General features: G+C 40.8%; 1 protein-coding gene across 1 annotated transcript in view; it reads left to right on the top strand.

The window, feature by feature from the left end:
- shisa9a (shisa family member 9a) overlaps positions 1 to 26,673 on the top strand; it is a 58,937-nt gene extending 32,264 nt beyond the window's left edge. The window contains exons 3-4 of the mRNA XM_085360470.1: positions 14,125 to 14,310; positions 25,790 to 26,673. Coding sequence (XP_085216596.1) covers positions 14,125 to 14,310; positions 25,790 to 26,673 — 1,070 coding nt within the window. The remainder of the gene's footprint in view (positions 1 to 14,124; positions 14,311 to 25,789) is intronic.
- The last annotated feature ends 507 nt before the right edge of the window (positions 26,674 to 27,180 follow it).

Raw genomic sequence — 27,180 nt, 5'->3', positions numbered from 1 at the left:
ACCAGCCAGGAAGTAGCATTGGATTGCAAGCACTGATGTGCATAAGTGTGTAAAAGTGTCCTACGCTCTGCTGGCTCAACAACTGCACAGTTCCAGACCTCGTCTAGCATTAACATCAGCACAAAAACCGTGCGCCGTGAGCTTCATGGCATGGGTTTTTGTGACGGACCAGCTCCTGTAGGGTGTAACGTGTAGGTGGCCCAGTACTTTTGTCCAAGTATATTTACATGAGAAACAATCTCACAGACATAAATACCTGCCTTTAGTGCTAAGTAACTAATAAATAAAATTTTACTCACCTATCTATTTTCATACACTTATGCATTACTTTTAGCTAACTGTTTGCAGTCTTTCTATGTATACCTTTCCTACTCTATAATTACCCCTGAAATACCTGTAGCTTTTACTACTCACTCCTTGACTTTTGAAACACCTCTAAAAACTGTGTGCTGTTTGCTTGGCTCTGGCAGCGGCACAAAGTCTAAGCATCAGTGTCAAAATAGTTTCTTTCTGTGAGCTTTCTGGCCCTTACACATCAAACTCGCCTCCCCACTGCTGACAGCACCAGCAGGTAGCAAGACCCATGGAGGCTCGGACATCTGTTCTTCTCTAGCTGTCTGACTCTTCTAGTGAACTTTAATGTTTATGCGGTATTATCGCGAGCATCTGATGGTTTTCCTCCCCCCGTGGCCACCAATCACGAGGGCCTGACCCATTCACCTCAGGGCGTAAAAACTTCCCTCGCTCGAGCCCTCACCTTACCGCCCGCCATTCAAAAGGGGGGATTTTACAGCCGGCTTCCAGTGAAATTCCCATGAGCTCAGCAGTCGTATAGAGAGGCCCCTGCTTGCTCTGTGATCCTCGCTGTCCTCCATGCTGCAGGCGAGAGATATGGGCCCGGAGGGATGAGGTCAAGACAGATGCAGCTTCTCATGCGCTGTAAACAGACAGCAGGGCGAATAAAGCGGAAGCTCTCGCAGTCTCACACATAACCTGCTTACCATTTTCAGTGTGACTAAATATGCATATGCAGAGAAACACTGAGGACCCCACACACACTCTCTCACTTAAATGCGAGGATGTGTGTGCACGCTCCGCGTGGATGATCTCTGACAAGGCAAGAACTCCTAACAAATGATAAAGGAGACTTTTCTTTTTTTCCCAGTTTATAGGGAAGCGTATGGCACAATTTTCACATCATCCTTATGTCACATGTTAGATCAATCCAAATATCCATAGTATCGATACCAATACCAGTATTGGCATCGGATCAGTGCTGTTCTGATTGGAGCGATAAGTTCAGTGTGTCACCCAATTAATTGTGTTGAATCTTTTTTTTTCAAACATGCATTTGCAAAAATAGTGTTGACTGTCACGTCTATTTTATTTATAACCTAATGCATGTTTAAACAAAAGTGGACCCAAAGTGCTTTAGACAGGCACATTTACATTCAGGTCTCCAAAACACATAGTTTCAAAATACATGAAAAGCTAAAAGGAGTTATTTATAATTTATATTATTGTGGAAAGTAACAAATCACAGTGATTTTGTGGTAAATAAAATTTGCAGCATTGCACAGCACTAGGTCTCAGTTTCACAAAGCAACACAGGCAGCAGCAGCTTTGGATAACTGCACATGTCTCATCTTTCATTTTCAGGCTCTATTTACACAGGTTTTTCCATTGTCAGTGTAGACTTTTTCTGTCAACATTGAAAGTGCTTTATCCTGCCATGAATCATAAAATTGACTGTTTGCCAAACCGGAGCATGTCTTTCAATAAAACCTGTGCTTTTTAAAAAATTTATTTATTTATTGTGACTGTGCCTTACAAAGCTACTAGCATGTGACCTAGAACAAACTCATAGGAGGCAAACAAGACACGTGAAGAATCAGCAGAGAGAGAGATGAACAGACAGACCAACAGAGCAGCAGGCAGCACAACATAGGTTGCATAACAATGACTTTTTTCCTTTTTTTTCAGTACTGTACAGCCGGCCTGCCTGTTGATATGTGGGCGCGGGTGACTGCGGGACAATGCGAACTCGGCGTGTGCTGGAGAGCAAATACTACGCGAGAGAATGTTGTTGCCATGACAAGAGATAGAGAGAGAGAAAGAGGGGCAAGCCAGAGATGGAGAAAGATGAGTAACAACAGAGAAGCAGAGGCTCGAGCCGAAGCAAAGAAGAGGGTTTATCCACTTGCAGAGCGAGGAGAAAGACGGAATAATAGATGAGTCAGCTGCTTACACTTTTTTTTAGTGCCAAATCAAACAGGCGGTGAAATTACACTGTACAACCAGTAGCGATGGAGCCGAGCCAGGCCAAGCATGAGATAGATAGAAACACTCCTACATACATGTGCTATGGCTCTTTATTGATATCCGTGTCTGTCTTTATCATTTTTTTAAACCCTTCCTTTCCCTTGCGCACGCACAGCTGTACAGCACACATCAAGGGACGCAACCCGATGTGTGTGCTCTTATTTCCCCTCCTTCAATGTGTAGAAGAAAAGAATACATTCTCGTCTGGGAAAGCTCAGATACCGTTTGCGCCCCGGGAGGATTGCCTCACAGCTCCATGCTGGATGTCTGGCTTCCTGCGAGGGAGAGAGAGAAAGAGAGAGAGAGAAGGCAGCTTTGAAATCGCCGTGCGCGCTCGCTGTCGTGCACTGCTGACTGCACTGTCTGTTACCTGGTGGTCATAAGCTCATCATCATCATCCACATGCTGTCTCATCAGCGCAGTCACACTCACTGTAATCCTGACAGCTCCTGCGCCTTCGCCCTGCAGTGTAAATTCATGTAAATGTCAACTTCTTTAATGCCAAAATGAAAGGCTCAAATGGTGGCATACATTTCAAACCAAACGCAATCGCACCCCCCTCCCGCGCAAGCGCTTAAGCGGGCCCTCTGTGACACCTTCGTGTAAATAAAATCCCTTTCTGACTGTCAGTGATTGATGTGACGTAAGAATGATTCAACCTTAAGCTAATTTACAGACAGACCTTGTTACAGTAGATTTGCAAGAAGCCATAGTGTTTATGGGGAGAGAAAAACAGCAGAAGCAATAAATATTTTATATTGGTCTGTAATCTTGCACAGTCAGACATCAATCTTGTCAAACTCGCAGAGGTCTGAGGAGAGTCGTGAAAACTGACCTATACAACAACTGGCTGTGATATGGAACACCTGCCGTTGGAAACAATGCAGGCTACCTGTTGGATTCAATTATAAGTCGGCGCTGTGGGCTGCCTGCATCAACAGCTCTTTCAAAAGAATTTCTGCACTTTCCCTCAAAACTGGCACAACATCGACTGAACACAGCTTGCAGCAAACTTTTTCAGCCCCCTGCGCTAATCCCACCAAGTCCTCCAGCAGGATGGTATTGGATTTTTTTTGTTTCTTACCTGTGTTTCTTACATTCATGTATTTTCAGTTCAAAAGGGGGGAAAGCAGATAGGTGGAGTGGAGAAGGCATTGACTTACCTTACTTTAATCCTGGAAGCTTGTGTTGACCTATCTCCCGGGAACAGTTATTTTTATTTATTTATTTTAAAGTTTTCCATCTAACATGCTGCTTACTTATTTCTCACTTGCTTTTAGGTGAGATTAAGACTGTATATGAAAGATGGATGTAGAAACAGTGACATCATCCAGCCTTCTGGGTGGGGCCATGTTTGTTGTGGTTCTTTTGGTTTTGTTTTTTAACTACAGGGTAGGGTGCTAGGTCATTTGTAAACACTAGTAAGCTTAGTTAGCAAGTTGGAAACGTAAAATAATAATACACTGCATAACACAGATATATCCTAATAAGTGTTGGCCAAATTAAATACTAACTAATATCTATTAAGTTGTATTTATTCTACAAATGTGAAGCACAAATCAAACATAATGACAGATTGTATTATTCTTATTCTTATTATTAAATATGCTTCAACAAGCACCAACACCACAAACATGGTAGAGAGTTTCAGTTTAGTGACTTACACAGACGTAACTTATGCATTAGTAAAAATCCAAATGGTAAAGTTGTTACAAAAGGAGAAATTTGCTATAGAGGCCATTTTGGTAACAGCTACCTTAGATTAAGCTAACCTCAAGGCCACTTGAAGCTAGCTTTTTGGCGACACTTTGGTGCTGAAGGTTGCTGCTTGAATATAGGTTTCAAAAAATACTTGCTTAGGGCTAAGAAAAGCTCTTGGTCTTAGCATTGTTTTCAATAAATGTGATTAATTATTGCTAAATAACAAAACAGTGCTAGATATCTCTTCTACTGACACCCCCAAAGTGTAGCTAAATTCATCTTCATGTACGCTGGCAGAAAGCAGGCCTTTATCTATGGTTATAAAAAGGGGCGTTTGAAGGAAAACACAAGTGTAAAATATTCAAAAATTTAATTAAAAAAAGGTCAAAAGCACAGCAGCAAATACCTTACGTGATTCATGGCTCCAGTGTATGCTTTCATTCCACATATGATTTTTTAGACAGCGTTTTACAGAAAGATATATTTCACTAACCTTTTCTTTTCCTCACACACACAGGGTAGTAGCACATGGCAGCAGCAAGGCATTTCTGTGTTCTTTTGGTCAATAGCGAGCCACCTACAACAGAACACCAGTGAAATGAATAGGGAAGCATATGTTTTCTGTTATTGTTACTAGAGTAAAAGCTCCGGGAGAGGATTACATCCCCATACAGGATTATGTCCAAAGTCAACAATAAATACTTTCATTAGCATCCAAATTGGCTACTTCAGACACCACAGAGGGTTTTTAGTTATTTATTTATTTGCATCATGACAGTGGGAAGACTTGCCAATTGTACAATAATTCATTTCCCAGTGTAAAAGTAAAAGGTAGGTTCGAGACTAAATCGCAGTCTGCTATTTTAGTCCAAATAAAAAGACCTACTTTTTCTTTTAAAAGTAAAATGTAGTTAAAATGTAACCATTTAAAGCATAAAAGCCCTCTCGAATCTTCCATTTTCACTGTATAAATTGGTCAAATAACGGGCTGTTAACTCATTAAAAGGTCATTGATTGTGGTTGCAGTTTATTCAGCATGTCCTCTGGATTTCCTACTAATGGCACTCAAACTGCAGATTTTGCAATCAACTGTGACCACGTCTGCTACATGCACATGCAATTTACCAGTTTACCCCCTTGGTAAAATGGGTATAAAATAGTTTTCTTCCACTGGCACCACCATCATTCTAATCTTTCTGCTCTTAGATAAACATACTTTTTCTCCTGGCCTTTTTCGTAATCTCTAATATCCTCTATTTGTGCTTGAGGGAACTTTAACATCAATTTTTCATATATCTATCTTTTTCAAGACTCACTGAATTTTCCAAATAGTTGTGAGTCGATTCAGTAAAAAATACTGCAAGATTTTTTCCTAATTTACACTATTGATTCCCAACTGCATCTGATTTATTCTCATTTCTTTGTATGTTTTGGTTGCTGTAGCATTTGGTAAATCTCTGAGCAGCAGGGGAGAGGAAAGAAAACTGGCTGTCACTGGTAGTAAAAGTCTGTCGTGACTTCTGAGAATCAGTTTGCTTTGGATCAGCTTGGTGAAGCACTGTGACCACACCACCAGACTCCCACTGCATCCCCTTTTATCATCCTGACAGACATCCCGGTGACAGCTGTCAGTCATCCTGGTGAATGGGCTCACGGTGTGGTGTCACCTGGGTGCCTCGTTTGTTTCTGAAGTTCATGTGTGTGTTCTTTTTCACTAAGATCATAAAGATGAGAGGGTTTGATTGTGATGCATGCTGGTTCACAGTAAACTAGGGGAGAATAATAATGGGATCTATCACAGCAGCACTGTATAATAGATAATGTTTATTTATTCATTTTCTTGAATGAGGCAAGGTTGCTCCCTATAAAGGCAGACATTTTCTTGTAAGTAAACAGTCATAATGATGAAATCCTGATGCAAGTTTCCATCCCTGAGCCTGGTTTGGAGACAGGTTTAATTTCTCTTAAAAGACTTTATGGGATGGCAGTGGAAATGCTAGAGAATCATCCTGTTTTAAAGAGCTCTGTCAAGTTAATCCTGCTGTCACTCCTTTAGTTTGTACACAGCAAATAGGAACTATTAATAATTACTTCTGCAAGCGTCAGTTCCCAAATTAATAAAAAAATATGGTGAATGATGCTGTTGTTGCTGCCACAGTTCAACTGAAAGTAACAACAATTAATCATATGTGCAGTCATGCAAACTCACGATAAGACCTGTTCCTTCCTTGGATTAACCCCACAAACGGCGATAGGGAGATTAATTAATGCTACTATTATCCCAATTTCCTCTCAGACTCCCAGGTTACTTGCGGTTGCAAGAATTTCCAAAAGTAAAATGGGAGGCTGTGGAACCAACTCCCAGTTAGGTATGAAGAGAGAGACACCCACTCTTACTTTTAAGCTCAAGCTTAAAATTTACATTTTGATGAAGCTTGTAGTTAAGGCTGGATCACGTGATTGTGAATCATCCCTTAAAGCTTTTTATACCCACCACATGATGCTTTGCGAATGGTACCTTGACATTAAAGTGACTTCACCGTGCCTGCCGGTGTTTCTCAGCTGTGCGCCTCTCAATTTTTGTCACCTGGCTTGAGCTGAGATGAAGTCACTAATAATAGTTTACCACCACTTTAAGGATATATCAGTAAAGAAGCAGAGAGACACAGATTATACAGAGGAAGATTTTTCAACACTTTGAAAAGATGTCAAAGCTTTATTTCCAGCTTTGACTTCTTCACTTACTATAACAGTGCAACACCTATTGTTACTTCAGCAGCTACCTGAGCCATAACAGCGAGCATGAATGGATGTGCATTAGGGCTGGGCCATATCATACCGTTCACGGTAATACCGGTATAATGTTGGGCAACGATAAGAAAATGAAATATCGCGATAGAATATGGGTAAAACGCGCATGCGCAGTGCCTTTGTTTTCATACACACATGGCGGAAAAAGCATGGCGGCAACGCAGAATGAGAAGGGTGAAAGCGGGTCGTTGAATGAAACGGATGAACCAGAATTGGTTTGTAAAAGTGCTGCAACTTCAGTTGTGAGGAACTGGTTTGGCTTTCGTCCATCAGATACACAACAAAGCACTATTTTTGGTAGAGCATGTTAGCGGGCCGTCGTTATTACCGTCCTTTGATTTTTCTGAAAATCAACAGTGCCCCTTATAATCCCGTGTGCCTTATGTATGAATTCTGGTTGTGTTTACTGACCTCGAAACGATTTTATGTGGTACACGGCGCTTGAAAATCTGTCAAATGTTTCAGTACAACTTTGCTAAGCTACGAACTCGCACTGCTTGATGGATTGTCGGAGCATTACGGCTATCGTAGGCGGGAGCCTCGCGGAGTGATACGTACGGTGCTTCAACATAATATTACCGTATTGTGTGTGTATAACGTCTTTTTAAGTTTTGTGGATATTATACATGGTTATGCTGAGGATGTGTCGGCCAATTTCCACTGGAAATGCCTTTTGGTTAAACTGTCAGCAAGGAATTTGCATTTGCACTGTTACATTTTTATATAACTTTAATGCACATGAAAAACAGCTGCTTGTTTAAGGGAAAATACATTGATGGGGTTTTTTTTTTTGCACTAATAAAGTTGTGGAGTTGTAAAATATGTTGTCTAGTGTCAATTATATCATCAGTTATATCGTTATCGCACATTTTCAAATGTATATCGTGATAGATATTTTTGGTCATATCGGCCTGCTCTGATGTGCATGTGTGATGGCGTTACTGGCAGCACGTGAAGCAACCAATGCTGCAGATATACTGGGGCCATAAGTTATGCCACGGCATTTTCCATGATGCACTAAGCACTTCAGAGAGAGACACTACTGAATGTCTGCTCTCTCCCTTACTTTGTGTTTTGTCCTGCGTGCTCTGAATTTTCATCCTTTCCCCTCATCCTCCAGCCGTTTGTGGCAGATGGCTGCACCTCCCTGTTCTGGTTCCTGTTAAAAGGGAGTTCTTCTTCCACACTGTTGCCAAGTGCTTGCTTATAGGGGATTGTCTGAGGGTTCGGGTTCTCTTTGTAATATTTTAAGGTCTTTATCTTACAATATAAAGCCACTTGAGGCAGATGTTGTTAAATGGCAGCATATATAAATAAAAATTAAATTTGAGTAAACCAAAGCGTTTACATACAATCACAATTTTAGAAGGGCATGACTGTTTCATGGAGCTGAATGAGCTCATGGCAGAGGGTAGGTGCACCTGTGCTTTGATGGGGTATTGAATTTTACAAATGTGCTCCTCAGCTAGACAAAATCCATTATGAAATGAGAAAATTGTTGACCCCAGCCATTTTGGCCTCACATGAAAAATAAAACAGCCTACCAGCTTTTATCTTGAGAGAGAGAGAGCGAGCGCTTCGGGATCATAACTCAGTTCTTCGCTGCTGTTTCTTCCTTAGTCATGGTTGTCTCTCTCCTTCTCTTCCTCACAGTTTACCCCTCCCGCCCAACACAGCCTCACTTTTTGCAGTGAAAGTCATCTCGCCTTAAGTGAACCCGCATTGCCAAACCGTTACAGTAAATCCCAAAGTATTTAACCGACAAGCGCATCATCGTCATCTGTGTATTTGGCAAGTCCAATAAATTTCTCAGAAAATGACTCAACCTTGCATTTTCCAGGCCGCTGTTATCTATCCAAACTAGGATGTGGGTCCATGTTTCATTTCACACAACACCGTGGGACATTTCATCACATCAAGGAATCTCGTGTCTCAGTCTTTTCTACAACGCCTCACACTGGCTCTCACTTTGATGCTCTTTTTAATTGTCTCCACTCTCGCCGTACCTTGTCAGTCACAGTGTCTGTTAAGAGTGCGTGCGGTTTGAGCCTGCGCCAGGGCTTAAGTGTTTAATTAGTAACAAGAGAACTTGCTTCGCTTTGACAATTGAGCTGTGCAGATTTTAAGGACTTTGAGCTCACCCTGTGACTCGAAACCTCGGCGACGAGATGAAACAGGGAGAAAATGACTCGAGGAAATCGATGTTGTCGGGCTGAGGCTTCACAGTTTCCCCACCTCAGTTTGCCATCTGTATGAACACCTTTAAGAGGTGCTAAAAGAAAAGCGAGAGGGGGACTTGGGAATATCTGTCATGATTAGGCTGTGTGCAGGCAGGATGAGGACCGAAACGCAAACTCACGGGAAAACAGGACTGAACACAAAATATAGCTTTATTGCTGACAGAAGATAAAGGCGATACAAAATAATATGAAACTAAACTGGGAAGTTCCAAAGGAACTGACTCACGAGGAAACACACGGAGGGGCGCACAGTCATGAGGGAGAACACGACACTGAACTGCGGGAGACGCGGACATAAATACACAGAGGGTTAACGAGGGAAGTGGGAACACACGGGGAACACAGCTGACACAGATAATCGTAACGAGACACGGCAGGAGTGAACACAACATGACGCTTACTGACGAGAGACTGTCAAAGTAAAACAGGAAGTACACAGAGGTTCAGACAGGAGGAGAGAGAGCACAAGGAGAGCACGGACATAACCGCCTGGGGAAAACATGGAATAAAACACAAGGAGGGGAAACGAGGGCTCACAGATACATAGAGGGGCACACAGGGGGTAATCAAATAAGGAACATCTTAACAGAACAACCTAGGAACCAAGGCATAAATACAAAACACACGAAAACTAAGAATACTGGGCCAATATGGCCCAGGACCATGACAATATCCATGTTTTCCTTGTCTGTTTGCCCTGTATTTTTTACCTTAATGATTTCCTTTTTTTGTCTAGCTTCTTTCGATATTTACAAACCATCCTCATATCTCTGTCAGCATCGTTTGAGACGTTTTCTCTCTTTTCTCCTCACGTATCCTCTCCATTTTCCGCATTTCACTTTTTCCACTCTAATTCCTCACTCTTGTTCTCTTGTCTCGTAACGTTTACTTTCCTTCTCAAATTATCAAGTGACAGCATTGGGGCTTTTAAGAGAATGTATTCACTTAGTAAGTATACCTTTGACTTCAGTAACAGGAATTTGCAATTATCTGTCAGGCTCAGTGCAGCGAGAGAACAATTCCCACATTGTGTTTTAACATTCGGCTGCAGTTTAAAGTCAGACTGTGCAGCTCTGGTAGAGCAGTTGCCCATTTCTCAACCCACTGCACATCTTCTGAAATCTAATTATCACTTATTTAATTAGAGGAAGACATTACAGTTAGCCAATTCTGCAATACTGTAATTAATATAAGACATCTGCTACTTCCTACACCATAAGCATTAAGCAATAAATAAATAAATAAGGGAAATGCAGTCACATGCTTCTGTGCAATATAGCAATAGCGAGATGAAGTGCTAAAAGTTGCCCCAGGATTTATGAAGAGATTAGTGAGTCATACTTAACTGAAAGTAACCAGACAAATTGTTAAATTGAAGCTAATTAAAGGTAATGTTAAATGTTTAATTTGGCCGACTAAATATAAGGGATATGTAGTTGGCTGAAAATAATGGATAAATGGTTGAAATTTGAAACACTTAAAATAATAATATGCAATTGAGCGAATGACTAAACATAAAAAAGCCTTAAAAACATCGACATACAATGACTTTCTCTGTATTCAACACAGTTTACATGCTGGAAAAGAGTAGGATGAAGTTTGCTTATTTGATTCTATGCCCCTTAAGACTATTCAGTAATTTACAATCAATGTTCGTTGATATACAATCAGATAATATACATGTATAACTATAGACACACATATAATACACACACAAAAAAAATATAAATAAACCAAAACAACAAAACTACATTTTTACATCAAGCTATAAACCGTGTGATTAACACTCCTCTTAATCCCTGTATTTGTTAAAATAATCTCTTTATATTTGTTTTTTAAACTGACTCTAACTGAGAATTTGTTCTTTCATGAACCTCTTTGAAATCCTCTTATTGTACTTCAAAAGTTTCTTCCCATGTTTTAGGAAATTTTGTTTTTTTTCTTCCATTACTTATCTGTATTCACCCTCTGCATTATGGACGGGCCCCAGGGGTCCAGGCTGGTCCATAAAAGTGACTGAGCTACCTCAGCTGGATACAACTGAAGTGATTTGATAACTATAAGTAAAATTAAGTCTAATTAATTTTGTATTGAAAATAGGAACAGCCGTGCCCATGTTAAATATTCTGGTAATAATTGTACTAGCTTGACTGAGGAGGGCACTGATTTTGGAGCATGTGCATGTCAGACCTTGGGATGTCGTCTGGCCTTTATATAAAATATGTCTCTTAGGAAGTAAAGTAGGTCATCATTAGCTCGTGAGGCTCACTTAAAACTTGAGAAGAACAAATATACTATGCACTTACTGTGGGTTTATTGTTAATACATATAACTGTTCATTAAGTAGTTTTAAAGGGTTTTCCAAGTTTGCTACCATGTTTACCACTATAAACATGGTAGCATTAATCTGCCCACCTTTGTTTTCCTTTGTTTTCTTTCGTAATGAAATAGCAAAGTGAGCTGAGTCTAATAGCCCCATGTCAAAGTTTGTCACTTGTCCAGTCCATCTATGACGCAGTCTAGCAAACTGATATAAAACCCGCCTAATGCTTAGTTTAGCACACTCTAACTAACACTGAGCAAATCCAGATGCGGCTCCACAGTCGATATTCCTTAGCTAGACCCACTTCTGCTAACTATAACTCTAAAATGTCTGTGTTATAAACAAAGAACAAAAAATGCTGTTCTGTTGGCTGCAAAAGCATCCCATTAGAACTGATGCCTGTTGCTTTCGAAGGACAACAGTTGTGCTGTGATTTCAGCTCATTTACATGTAATAAAATCACTCAGAAATCTAAAAAGAAAAGAATGTGTTATTGATGTGACTCAGGCTGCAGTCACGAAGGTGTAGAGACTGGTTAGCAACCACCTGGTGAGCACCAGTTGGTAAATCTCTGCTGATTTAGAGAATATGCTGGAGTACATGTGATCAAATGATTCTGGAGGGTTGGCATTTGAAATACAGTCAAATGATATGAAAACAGAAAAAGCTCTTTTTATGATAAAAAAAAGTCTAAAGGTACCAATAAATGCTTGATATATTTCCTTTAAGTAACTTTGCACTCACTGAAAAACTTTCAATCCTATAGTCCAACAGTCTTTCAAGCCTAATAGTCTTTGGCGCCAAAGAAAAACGATTACAGGTCACCAGAGAACTTCAATCTATACATCTAAAAACCACAAACCAGGCGAGAAATTTGGGTGTAGTGATGGATGCAGACCTAAACTTAGAAAAACACATTAAGACAATAACAAAGTCAGCTTACTATCACCTCAAGAATATATCAAGGATAAAAGATCTGATGTCTCAACAGGACCTGGAAAAACTAGTCCATGCATTCATCTTTAGTAGGCTTGATTACTGTAACAGCATCTTTACAGGTCTACCTAAAAAATCAGTCAGACAACTACAGCTCATTCAGAACTCTGCTGCTCGAGTCCTCACTAAGACCAAAAAAGTGGACCACATCAGTCCAGCTCTGAGGTCTTTACACTGGCTGCCTGTCCGTCAGAGGATAGACTTTAAAGTTCTGATGCTGGCCTATAAAGCTCTGAATGGTTTAGGACCAAAATACATCAATGACCTCCTGACCCAGTATGAACCATCCAGATCCCTCAGGTCATCTGGATCCGGTCTTTTATCAGTTCCCAGAGTCAGAACCAGACACGGAGAAGCTGCATTCAGCTTTTATGCTCCTTATATCTGGAACAAACTCCCAGAAAGCCTCAGATCAGCTGAAACACTCAGTTTATTTAAATCCAGGTTGAAGACTCACCTGTTCTCAGCTGCATTTGAATAAAGCACCAAATCCACACTTTAAGCTTAAATTTCAAAACTTACATTTAACTACTGATTTTATCTACTGTTCTGATTTTATCTGTTTTGATTTTATATACTGTTTTGTTTGTTTGTTTGTTTGTTTGTTAATTAGTTAGTTAGTTTATTTGCTTGTTTTAATCAATTTTAAATCATGCTTTTTATTTGTTCTTGTTTCTAATGTCTCTGTAAAGCACTTTGAATCACCTTGTTGTTGAATTGTGCTATACAAATAAACTTGCCTTGCCTTGCCTTGCCTTGCCTATAGTCAAAATCAGGAAATGGTGCTGTAGTAAATGAAAGAAATGTGACTTCACAACTTTTTGGGCTTAAGCTGTAAGAAATATATGTGTAAACTTACAGAGAAAGTTCTGGTAGCTCATTGGCCAGACTGTCTTGTTGTTATAAAACAGAACATTTTGATAAATTCACAAACACTCTCCTTTTTTTTGTTCCTTTTTAATCTTGTGGACCCGTTGTAAAAAGGAGACATTTATGTAGCAGATAGGGAAAAACAGCAACTTTTCTGTCATCCATTGTTTATCTATTGCAGACTTCTTTGAGCTAGCATGAATGGCGATGGGGGAGGTCTTTATCAGGCAAAGCTGCGAAATGTATTAAAATGCATTTTAAAGCCCAAACTTAGACCCTCATTCACATTTTCCAAATCTCTCCAGGGGGCCAGACTTGAACCTGTGCTGGGCCCATTCTTGGCCCCGAGCCTCATATTTGACACCCTTGTTCAAGACATTGAACAAGGGTGTTTAAGAACATTAAAGCAGTTCTGAGACAGACAGTTCTGAATCATGATGAGTGAGGCTACATAAAGGACCTCTGAGAGAAGTAGCACAGTCCAACTGGCAGATTTAGACTAATTCATCAGATGTGCAAAGAAAATCTCTGGACTAATAAAGACATTTTTTATTCCAGGAGGAATATTTCAGTTGTAATGGTGACATAAATGTAAGAGCGTGTCATGGAAATCTACTGGTAAAATCCCAAAAGATAGAAATGAGTGTATATTAGTTGAGAGCAAGGCACAAAATATCTCAGCCAAGAAATCATGTATTAAAAAATAATAATTTTAAAAAAGAAATTAGGTTATGTAAGTAGATTCTGGAAAATGTGAATGAGAGTTTCACCAATCATTTGACCAGCGAGGGCTCCTCTGGTGCTGGACTGGAGCTTTAAATGTTATTGTAACCTTGCGCTGTCTCATGTCCCTGTTCACAGAGGGTGGCCAGATTAACAACAACGTGGGACCGGCTTCAAACATGGGCCAGCAGCACCCTTACCCTGCCCTCGGCCAGCTGTCTCACGTCTATGAACAGCACCAGCAACAGCAACAGCTCCACCAACAGCAGCAGCAGCAACAGCAGAACAAGGATCTCAACAAGTACGCCTCTCTGAAGGCTGTAGGTGAGTGACTGCCAAGTTTCTTTTTTTTTTAGTGGAGGGGAGTTTAGATGAAGGAGAATATTTTTACAGTTTGTGGTAGGCAGTAAGCCTGATGTTGTTCTGTTGGTAACTCTTACGACTATAGCAGTGTGTAGATTAGCAGTGAAACCTAAGGCTGGGCCTGCCTTGTTAGTGGAGTCATCGTGATTCATCCCAAGTTGGCAGTGAATTTCAAGAAAAAGGAAAACCTAGGCTCCTATAAGTGACTTTTTTTGTAGTATAGTTTACTGAATGCTTTTTGAGCCCCTGAAACACAAACTCAAATAGCACCAGGTGGTTTTTTTTACTCTGGGAAGGCTCTAAACAACAGCAAGCACACTGCACACATAATTGACAGTGGTTTTTTCACTGCATCGCTAACCTGGATGTGGTGTAAGACATAAACGGCTTATACATAAATATTTTTCTCCTGCTTACTGGGGATTTATTTAATGGGAAATTTACACCATAGCTACGCCGCAACCTCAAATTTCTTTTGAAATCGTATGCCGTGCACCTCCCTAGAAATGTAACTACACTTCAGGTCAGTCCGCAACTACTGTGACTGATCTGTTCAGTGTTGTTAATGCCTTCTGTGCATATCCAGCAACTTTTTCGCCACTGTTTTTGAATTTATCAGTGACAGAATAACAATCGGCACCTTAGTATAAGGAATAATAATCATAGCATCAATGTAGGGACTGAAAAATCTCAGCAAATTCCTGGATTTAGAATTCCAAAGCTATTACAATGGACAAGAGGAAATGTAGCCTATAGATTTACCAGTTTAAGCAAACGTATTATACAAAAATATCACATAAAAACAGTGGCTCACATCCTTAGTGGTGTTGTGCAAAAAAATCCATGTTTAGCACAACACCACCAATGATGTGAGCCACTCACACAGGTACAGTAATGTCATAGGCTCTGCAAAAGTTTAGAACTTAAAGGGGAATAAATATAGTCATCTTCTATTCCACGTGTTCCTTGTTGGACTCTACAAGATGGGAACATCCTCACAGTTTAAGTTCCCAGTTCAAAATAATCCTTATTTACCTTTTAGAGGGCTTCGGGCAGCCTCCCCATTGTCTAAAATCAGTTTCCCTCCCCCTCACTTTAAGATGACCTTCTCCTGATGCTGGCCGTGTTTAATATCAGTATTTTATATTTTAAATGACAGTGGATACACTTTCACGCATGCAACCAAATCCAGTGAGTCAGCGGCTGTAGCAGCTGATCTAAAGTTGCCTCATCACCATACGTTCTTTGGCAGTCACATTGCTATTTCATAATCTGAATTCATTCGAGGCCGACACGCCTCCAGCGAGCGTTTGTCAGCTTGTTTATGCTAGACAGGTACTCTGCCTTCACTAGATTCAGAATTCAGCCCACTCACGACAGATACAATCTACAAATGCATCTAGATGTCTGTGTAAACAGCTACGGGATGCTATTTGTCTGCATTCGCTCCCTTTTATTTGAAAAATGACCGGATAGATCGTGTTTTGTTCTTTTTTTTGAAAAGCCTATCTGTCCAGCATGTCCAGCAGCACAAAGTAAAACTGATTGTGATGACAAATGCATCCTGTATTGTCAGTGGTATTCCCTACACTACTGTGGCCCTGACTCATCTCCAGACATGTTACAGTAATAGATTATCCTGCTTGTTTGTGCTGAGTAATACTTTGTGCCCCTGAAGCAAGAAGAAGACGTGTCATTATTATGGTAGCAGTATATGTAACTGCCCGCGAAATTGACAACAGAGAAAGACTTGAATGAGCAATGAATACCAAGCGGTAAATGAACGCATCATTTTTAAGCTTAAAGGATTACACCAATAAAAGCACAGGAGTGAAAATAGTGGTTAATGCTGTCATGCCTGAGTCCTGAACTTGGCAACTTTATTGTTTGATGGTCTATTTTTATAATTCCCAGAGAAGTGGCCGAATATAGACATCAGAGAATGCCTAGATATTTTCAGCACAGCCACAGTTGTGTTTGATTGCAGGAAATTGTTCAGTTATCTAAAACGCCAGCAGAAAACATCTTGGTGTCAGTCTGCGAGAATCCAACCATTCTTTCTTAACTCAAAATTTCGTGCCAATATTCAACGAGGAATAAAAATTCATCAGACAAGCCAATTTCCCCTGAACACATCCGTGCACTGCAACCGCAAACTGTGCTGCAGTTTGAGTGCAGCATACAAACCCACTGTTTCTCAAAAAGTTTTTTCCTTCGTCTTACTGCACACAAACCCAACAGATGGATGCAACACATGCTCTGGGGATTGTGCGCGGCATTGTGGGAAATGAATGAAATCTCTATCTGTTGGGAAAACAGATGAGGCAGGTACAAGAGAATTCTAGCAGTGTTATGGAAATTTATGCTATAAGAATACAAACTAAAAAAACTGGTTTTAAAACTGTTTCCTTGGAAATGTTAAAAATAAATGTAAAAAAAAAAAAAAGCGGCCTAAAGACATTCAGCCTGCATCTATATCCTGTAAGTCCAACATTAAGAGATGACCAATACCCAAGCATTTGTATTGTGAATAGTAAATTTTATTTTGTTTTCTCCATTAAGAATTATTCCTACCAGAGAGGCTGGTCTGACTCGTTCAGAGCCTGCTGATCTACTTGAATCTTTAGGGAATGGTCTGCAAAAGAGAAAATATCCAGTGAGCAGCAGTTCTCTGGGCTTGTTGATGCTAGAAGTCAGAGGAGAAAGGCCAGACTGCTTTGAGCTGATAGCAAGTGTCTGTTGGTGTCACTGTGCTTTGATACCCATTGTTTCCAACTGTGCAAGAATGGTTTGCTGAACAAAGCAAGCTTTCGCTGTAGTCATTTACCGTGTGACCAATATAGCCTCACCACGTTCAACCAGCGCATATAGTATATGTAAAGCCCAAGAGCAGGTGCACAAATTGTGGTCCATTTGCGAACCCTAGCTGTCAGTGCAGCATATATGCTTACTTTTTAAAAGGGGCCATTAGTCCATGGCGCTATAGTGCTGGGCTCACCTTAAATGAGTCATATGGATCTGCCCAGTTCTATCCCCACTAGCCGCAGGGTGGGCTATAGAGGTCTAGTACTATGTGGATCAGGCATCGATCAGGGGCAGAGGCCTTGCCCGTTTAATCCCCAGCTGCCAGAACTGGTAGACAAAAGTGGTTCTGATGGGGGGAGTTTCCAGAGGTGGGACCAAGTCATTGTTTTGCAAGTCTCAAGTAAGTCTCAAGTCTTTATCCTCAAGTCTCAAGTCAAGTCTCAAGTAATGTCAGGCAAGTCAGAGTCGAGTCTCAAGTCACTGGTGTAAAAGTCCGAGTCAAGTCACAAGTCTGAAACTTTGAATTTCAAGTCCTTTCGAGTCTTTAAAAAAAAAAACAACGAAAAAATAATGTTGCAGTTATATGCTAAATGTAAATATTAGACCATGTAATTTTAAATCTGTGTTTTTCTCAACACATGACAAAAGTGAACGTAGAAAATATACACAAATTGTGAAATTGCACCTCTTTAAAATGCAGCTCAATTAAACCTAGCTCCAAGAATAATTTTCACCGACAGTTCTGAGATAAGCTGCATGTTATTCTTGGATGCGGTTGTAGGACCAGCTTTAAAATCGCATGACAAAAATATCATACACATTAAAAAAAACTGTATCACCAACGTAGCCTGGAAAACATTTGCTAGTTAGATGAAGTCAGCTATCTCATTGTAGCATATTTATATGCATATTTATAATCATACGGTTCTTGGAGTGAGTGCATACACTCATGAAGTTTAGTAACTTCAGGTCACTGCAACAAGCCCAGGTACAGTTTACCGACGGATGGGTACAGGACCTTGAAATGCACCGTGTAGAACGAAAGACCATCGTACGTATCATAAGTTTACCAGTCTCACAAATTGTCGTCATAAATACACATTCATTAACCGTTTATTAATAGGACCTTTGAGCTCAACGGTAATTAATTAGTAGTGGAAATAATTTCTGGTAGCATCACAGAAATGTAGCAGTGACAATAATATTGTATGCTGTAATCGTACTGGGCAATTAGTGATACAAAAAACCTGTTTTATCCTGTGAATAAAAGTATATGTTTTTGTCAATGTACCATAATAACAGAAGCGAAACGCAATATTGTGTCAGGACAATTCACTATTTATGCACAATAAACACAATAAATAAAGGAGCATAGCGCGACAATTTCTGTTCAGCGCCAGACTTGCTTGTAACCTATATCACCAATTATGTTAAGAAAAATGACGTATTAACTACTAAAAAACACTGACCTTCGTGTAAATGCTTGGAGCAGACTAACCTGTGAGCTGGAGTGTTCTGGGATGTTATATTTGGTCTTAGAATGGCTGCAATCCAGTCGCGTCTTTGTTACTTCGGAAACATGGCTCGAACAATTTCTCTTCAACGACGTAATCCGATAACAACCGATCTCTTTACCCGTCGGCTTCCCGTGGCTGTCATGCGACCGGCTATTGCAGTTAATAATACAACAGCTTCTTGCCATTTTTGTGTTTCTTTTTATCGCTGTGTAACTGATTTTAATTGAAAGCCTGCGTGCGCTAGTACCGCTTGCCACGAGTTCCCAGAATCCTTTGCGGTTCTACCCGTGAATGACGTCACATTTTCAATCTCTATATAATATGCGTGTTAAATTTTATATTTGGGGTAAAATATCAAGTCTTTTCAAGTAAACCGGTTCAAGTCCAATTCAAGTCCCAAGTCATTGGTGTAAAAGTCCAAGTCAAGTCACAAGTCTTAGAACATTTTTTCAAGTCAAGTCTAAAGTCATAAAATTAATGACTCGAGTCTGACTCGAGTCCAAGTCATGTGACTCGAGTCCACACCTCTGGGAGTTTCTACAAAAATGTAGCATTTTATGAATCTATTGCAAGTCCAAATCAATTTATGATTCATTTAATACACATCCAGTTGGCAAATCTAATAAAGGTCTTGCATGGTCTCTACCTTAAAATATAAAGCGCCTTCAGGCAACTGCTGTTTTGATTTGACATTAAAAATAAATAACGCCAAAATATAAATAAAACTGAATTGAATTAAACAGAGGATACACAATATAAGTTACTTTGTCTATCCTCTGCCGCTTTGCCGCTGTAACTACAAATCTACAGCCATTTCACATCTGCAAGCTGCTTTGTAACCCACCTTCATCCTAGCCCCCATATTCATGCTGTTCCTGATGTAATCAATGCGATACTTGTTGTTATTCCTGCTCGTTTCGGCCGGAGTGTCTTAATATTCCTGTCTTCTGCAGCTTTTTGTGGTAACACAGAAATCTTGTCACATATAAACTATTACAGATGTCAAAATTAATAAATAAATCATTTTACAAACTGAAAGGTCCTGATGACGTTTTTTAAAAGTCTTTTTTAAAAAGTATTAAAACTATATGTGCTACATGTTCAGTAAAGGTTCTGGGTTTAAACCTCTCATCAGCCAGGTTTTCTGTGTGGAAGTTGCATGTTTACCCTATTTGTGCAGGGGTCCAAATCCTCATGCTTCCTTCCAAATTCCAAAGACATACATATTAGGTTGACTGGTTACTCTGAACTGAGTGCGGGGTGACTATGACCATGAATGGTTGCCTTTTTAGTCCTATTAAGGACTTGGAAACCTGTCCAGGGTGGAGATGGGTGGCTGTAGTTGAGGAGGTAGAGCAGGTCGTCCACTAATCGGAAGAGCGGTGCTTCAATCTGCTCCAGTCCGCATGGTGAAGTATACTTGCGCAAAATACTGAACCCCAAGTTGGGATGTGAATGCTAGACAGAAACCACTGCATGAATTTGTGTGAATGTTGTATGCATTATATAAGAACCAGTCCACATTAGCCCATTCACTATATCCCATTCCAGTATATCACGGCAGAGAACTTTAACTACAAACAGAAAAGGTTGACACAAACATCAGCGTTCAGTGTCAAACTTGTTGTAGAAGATAGGAGGCAGTTACGCGGTGTTTTATAAGAAACACAATGCAGAACTCAGCAGGATTCTCTGGCTTTTTATCTTTAATGAAAGCACGGATCTGGGTGCATTTTGGATTTGACAGAATTAGCTTTGCAAAATGAAATGTCATCACCCAAAGGCTAATACGACTCCAGCACTAATAAACAAGACTGGCCAACCAGCACACACTGGCACGCTTTACAAAACTTCCAGCCAGCTCTGTTCAGCCAAAGGAAATAACTCTGCCCACAGTTAGTCGTAATGACATCCGCCAGCAGTTGGGGATCATTTTTTTTCATTTTTTCTTGGAACAGAAGCAGTTGTTTTCCTGTGATTGAGAGATGATACACTGCTTTACTATACTGTAACTTTTTTTGATTTGAAAGTTGGGGTATGTAATCCTTTTTTATTGTTGGCATGTACAAGAAAACTTCACACTTTTCCTGTTTAGGTTTCCAACTATAACTTCATTGATTTTATGATCTCTATGGTGAATTGTTTTTCTAAGGAAGTATTAACTCTCAGCAAGTTGACTTTTTTAATGTACTGACACGGTCTGAAAGCAGTGACAGCCTGTGGGCCATAAAATCAATATGAAAAGCTGTGCAGCATGGCTCTCAAATTGTCTGGAGGTAACATAAAGTTTCATCATTTAAGTTAATGTGATAAAATGTACAAAACTACTCATGAGGTTCATTAACAATAAGCACTTTTATTTTATTTGGGTTTTTACAAGCCTCTTTTTACTTTTCTTCACTCACACCCTCCTCCAGTACCTTTCTGTAGCCGTCGTACTCGTCCCTCCCACCGCTTCCATTTTCCCATGAACTCCGTTTTCTTCTTTATATCAGTCCCTTTATCAGCCATCTCCTGCCCTCTGCATTTTTATCTCATCTTTGCTTTTTGCTTCTTTTGTCTTTCTTTCCCATTATCTCTTCTTCACCCTGACTCCACCCCACCCTCAATTCATCAAGCTCCATATCGCTCCTTAAAGAACCATTGGGCTGTTAATCTTGATCCTCCTTTACAGGGGCTCATATTTGATTCCATTTCTATAATTGAACGGAGGTCTCTTCCCTTCAGGCTCATGGTTGACTGACAGTTTTCCATTTTCCAAGTGGTATTCAAAGATTCACCTATGAAATGATTGGAAACCTGTACACACAGGCACCCAGGATTCCAGGAGGCAAAATGCCATTACCTTGAGTTCAGTGATGGGAAATTGACACACAAGCTATGAAAAATGCATGTGAGGGGGAATAACAGAGATAAAAAGAAAATGTGCAAGTGGCAATCTCGAAGGCTGAAACACAAAACGGCAGAAATGACAAACACTGTTTTTGCTAAAGTGGACACACAGCTGGCCCTAAAAGTAAATCAGTCAGCATAACCTTGATATTAAAATACACGGAGGTTAATCAATCTAATCTAAATCTGACCCCTTCAAACACCAAGATGGTGAGTGGTCCACAAACTAGTAAAGTGTAAAGTGAGCTTGTTAGTCCCCATAGGGAAATAGTTCCTCTGCATTTAACCCATTCACCCAGTGAAGCAGTGGGCAGCCACCAGTGCAGCGCCCGGGGAGCAGTGTGCAGGGACGGTACCTTGCTCAGGGGTACCTCAGGGTAGCCGTTCAGTGGAGTCGAATCCCCGACCTTCCGATCATTCCGATCATGGGGCCACCACGCTACCTACTGAGCTATCCTAGTTGCATCCAAGCTAGAGATAGGAAATAAATGTCAGCAAAAGAAATCTGAATAGCTAAATTATTCTCCTCTGATACATGTTCTGGTGTGCTCACTAACTGGAAATGGAACTAGGTCTTAAGCACTACTTTCCCAGCATCCCCCATAACAGCCTTTCCTCTTGTTCTTTAATTGCTTCTGCCATTTTAATGGCCGATGATCCAGTTGAGAAGGCCCTCACCTGTCAATCAATAGCCATCTCCACTGTCCCTCTGTGCATCTCTATAAGGTCACTTTATTGAGTTCTAACAGCAAACAAGGCAAAAAGCAACCAAGAACGATCCCTGGATGCAGGCCTGCAACTCAGCCTGAGTACAAATGACCAATTATGGCCCACTTCTATTGTACAAATGCTCTGCTGTAGTTAATGACTGTCCTACATCCAAGAAGATTCTCTTGTTCTTACATGCTGGCTAATAAGTCAATTTTCCAAATGCAGTAAGCACAGTAAATCCTAGGTAATTAGGGCTTGTTTTATTATTATCATTTTTTTTAGACTTGCACATAAGTGGACAGAAATCAACAGAACATCTAAAAGCATTAACATTTAGTTATTTGTCTTGTGTGTCTTTCTTTCTTTTGCCTTTTTGTCCATGCAAACGCGCAGCTACGTTAAGCGCTGATTTTGAAGCAGATTATACCCTCCTTTGTTTTTTCTTGTATTTTTTTAGCTGATTGTTGCAGCCGCACTCCACATGCACATTCATTTTAATGAGGACACTTGAGACACATCCATGTTGCAAGTGCCAGTTATATGCTAAGATGCCGGCTTTAATATACTGTGATGTAGAATACATTTAATAAGAACCTAATAATAATCATACAATTATGTTTTCATATAACAAATGAAATGACCACAGTAGATATTCAGTCTTACTCGAGTACTCAAGATATTAAAATGTCAACCGCCTAGCATCACTAAGGAAAAAGTCATTTGGCTTCTTTTGGATACCATGAATAAATCATGATCAAAATTTGATTGAAATCCATCCATTAGCTGCTGAGGTATTTCAGATTCCATAATCTCTCGGATTTTATAATGAGGCACATGTAATTTGCATCGCCAGCTTTAGTCATGCACTACAATTACCAACCCTTAGTCACTTTGGGAGATAGTACTGTTTTTCCGCGGCAGAGATAGTAGCTAATAGAAAGCACAGGTGTTGATTGCGTCTCAGTGATGCATGGAACACGGTGTTATTTTGAAGGAGAAAGCAGTCTAACACCATTGCACAGTTACAAAGAGTTTCTGGAGTGGGAAAAAAATAAACCTCACAGACAGAAAACTCCATTTAAACCCAGACTAATGGATGTTTTTTGTTTAGGATGGCAGCACTGTGACAGCAGGATCCACCCACTTATAGTGAATACTAAAAAAAGGTCTTCAAATTTGGGTAAACCATTGGAAATTTGAAAACGTTTTAGAGACTTCAAGAACTAATAATCCCCCCAGTAAATTGGCAGTAGACGACCTAATTGCCTAACAAAAAGCAGATTGATATACTGGTCTAAACCTAATAAGGTTTTTATGTTGCTGGCACTGTGGGACTTCACGAAGCAGTTCTCGGTTTTTCCCCCTGATGTATAATGTGTGCGAGTCTCTGCAGGACACTGCTTTTCTCATGCAGAGGCATGCTGAGCCCACACTGCGTAGCAGTGGCATTTTTCCGTTTCCACTCACGTACACGGCTGGATGCATGTACCATCGAGCTGACTACTGCCGGATTGATTCACCTGTCGCCTGAGCAAGTTTGATCCCCAGCGGCAGTCTCACAGCGACTCAGCTAGTGAGGCTGTGGTCTCCCACCACTCCCACCCTTACCTACAAACCCCCACGCCTGCGCTTGCTATCCGCTCGCAGGACTGCGTTAGTTATTTCTCTTCAGCGTTTGCACAGCGATAAACTAGATTTATAGTTACAGCGGTAAAGCAAACTCACTGAGTGTGTTAACTTTATCTTCAAGGACGTAGCGGCAACAAGGGACTGAAGAGTAATGACTCAACTGTGAAAGTGAATCTGACAAAAAAAAAGGGTCACATTTCGCAGTGATAAGAGAGACTGTAGCTTGGTGACACTGACTGACAGAGAGAGGAATAAATGTGAGCCATTAACGCTGACTGCTCCAAGGCTGAAGAAACACACACGGATACACACACACAGATATAGAAGATGCAACAGATAGAGGAGTCTGTAAGTCAGGAAACAGACACATTCTATGTTTTGGTTGACTTTTTGTTCATACTTTTGACAAACAATTCAACAATTCTTCTATACAAAGTATAGAAGACATGTTCTCTGGAGGGAGAAATAATACTTCTGCGTCTGGCGATTGGTTGCCAGGAGAACTGCACCTCTCTGACTGCACTGTGATGATGATTTGCCTGAATTTGGAAAACACTCTGTCAACTTTACTGTTATGTTATGTTACGACATTAATGTGAAAAATTTATACTTTAAAATATAAAATTTGCATCTGGTAGTTCGTTTAAGCTAGCTTTGTAGCACTTACCTTTGCTTTAATGATGAATAATTTCATGTTCGTTACCTCCCACACAATAAGATTGTTTACCCATCAAGATCAAAAATACATGTAGCTGTCCATACTTTAAACGTTTTCATCCTGGCAGCAGTGGAAGGTGAGCAATTTTCTACAAGATACATAGATGTCACTGAACTGGAGCTTTGGCGAGACATCGCCATTTTTAGGGATTTAAATTAAGCTGTCGGAGCAAAATACGGATCACAAGTCACCAACATTCATAGTTTCTCTTCATATCTTTGCTTTTCCTCCATGGATAGATGATCCAACTAGTCTTGTAGTACACTTTTGTCTTGCAGTACCAGGGACTGTCTACTATTGTCCATCATGATGCTGTAATGTTTTGCTGGCCTGGTTAGTTAGTCGGTCACATGACTGAAAACTATGGATGGATTAAGAATGGATGTCTCTCAAGTTCATATGTGTGTACACACGTGTAAAGGCAGATAACCAAATACTTTTCAAAACATTTTTGACTTGTTTAAAAATACTGAATGCAAAAATAAATGTCTACAACTTAGGCATTCTCAAAAATCCACTAGTTGAGCGTGCACTGAGGTCTGATTGAAATCTTTCCTTAATCTTATGACATAACTGTAATAAACTTGCACCGAGTTAGAAAAAAATCACCCATGTCATGCCTAGTTATTAGCTTCACAACTTTCTCCCAAAATTTCTTCCTTCTTTCTCATGTTGAACTCCTTCCCACCATGCAAAAATTGGATGTTTTCTTGGCTTTAAAAGGGAGGAAGAGGCGAGCTGGAGGAGAGATTCTAGGCTTTTCTTTTGATTTCACTCCTCCAGTAGCAGCACGGGCTTCTAACTTGCAGGCGTTAGCAGTGGTCCTGACACTCTGCTTGGTCAGTTAGGTGAGGCTGACTAACAAAGTATAGGGGTTTGTTATATGACCTTCTTATACTGTGGGTGTTAAAACTGATGCAATATCTATATTTCTGCTTTCTGTCTGTGTGTGCTCATAGTGATGTGTTATCTTATGGCTGATCAGCAAACTGCTGAAAGTGTTATTTTTTGATTCATTCAATAAAAAAAATCTTCCATGGTGGCAAATGGCCAAATTTAAGAAAGTATATATCGTTTAATTCAAGATTTAAGCTCTGCTCTGTAGCAGTTTTTTGTGCCCACTTAGTGTTTCATTGCTTCTCTTACTCTTTCTCTTCTTCTCCTTTAGCTGCCAAGTACAACGGCGAACTGTACAACAAGCGTCGCGTGATGGTAGAGATGCCAGCAAAAGGACTTCCTCTGCAGCCCATGGGCAACTCCCGACCATCCATGGCGTCCATGGGCAACATGTCATCAGTGACTCCTCAGATGACCACCAACCCCATGGCTTCAAACCCTATGAGCGCCAACCCTATTAACCACGTCATGACCCCAATGACTTCAATGACACCCATGACCTCGCTCACCCCAATGACTTCTATGACTCCTATGACTTCCCTCACCCCTATGACCTCCATGACTCCTATGACTTCTTTGGGTCCACTGACTCCAGAGCCAGTGGCCACTTATGTCACCGAGATGCCCAGCATCTCCTCTGTCTCAACCCTGCCGACAGAACGGCACATAGCCGCTGGAGGAGGAGGGGGACACAAGCCAAACGGCCAGAAACCCAAAGTCAGCCATGGTCACACTGCCCACAGCTCTCACAGCTCTCACAGCTCTCACACTCATCTTCACAGCCACAGTAGCAAGCCACCAGGACTAGGGGCTACCTCCCTGGCACACATGGCGGGGACCATGCCAGGTGGCACATCCCTGGGCATCTCCAGGGCTGCTGAGACTGTCATTGGCCACGGCTCAGCTACAATGGGCCGCCCACTGGCGTACAGTTCCAATACAATTGCGTCCTCACATGCGATGGGGCTGGGGCTGAAGGGCTGGGACGGGACTGAGACGGTGGGCCGGAGGAAGACCTACGGGCACAAGAGGCCTCAGTGTACCATCCTGGAACCGAACCAGCTCCACAGCACTAGAGGCCACAGCCACAGCCAACACTTCCTCCCCACACAGCCCTACTTTGTGACCAACAGCAAGACAGAGGTGACAGTGTGAGAGAGAAAGACAAGAAGAAATAAAAAGAGAGGAACAGGATGCATGTGGAGTGGTGACACGAGTAATCTCTGAGTGGAGATACAGTACCAGCTCTTGAGATGTTCAAACGTGCAGATCTTCACGTGTGTTTGTGTGTAGAAGTCGAGGGTCGTTGGTTTACTATGTCCGAGTGGTCCTTGTTTCACAAACAAAGTTCACGACGAAATCTCTCTAAAAGACCTTTGCTGTCAAAAGGACGGCCCCCGAGTAGGTGGCATCTGTAACCATACTAACAAAGAGCCTACAGAGCAGGGATGTCTTTACACTTGTGGTGATATTAGAATGTTGTCTCACAGCTAATATCTACTCCATAATGATACCGATATTGGAGAATTACAGTGCGACTGCTCTCAGATGGGAAACTGCTGATTTAAAAAAATGGATTGGTTTAACAAACCAAACCTGAGAAGCAATATAAGGGATCAGCTGTAGGCACTGAAGCATCACGGGTAATGAGAAATACAGCAA

This window comes from Diplotaxodon limnothrissa, linkage group LG8 (genome assembly GCF_057381915.1).
Source record: "Diplotaxodon limnothrissa isolate DT_005_m linkage group LG8, D_limnothrissa_male_GT1.1, whole genome shotgun sequence".
NCBI lineage: Eukaryota > Metazoa > Chordata > Actinopteri > Cichliformes > Cichlidae > Diplotaxodon > Diplotaxodon limnothrissa.
Note: the sequence above shows the minus strand (reverse complement) of the source record. Positions and strands in the feature narration are given on the sequence as shown.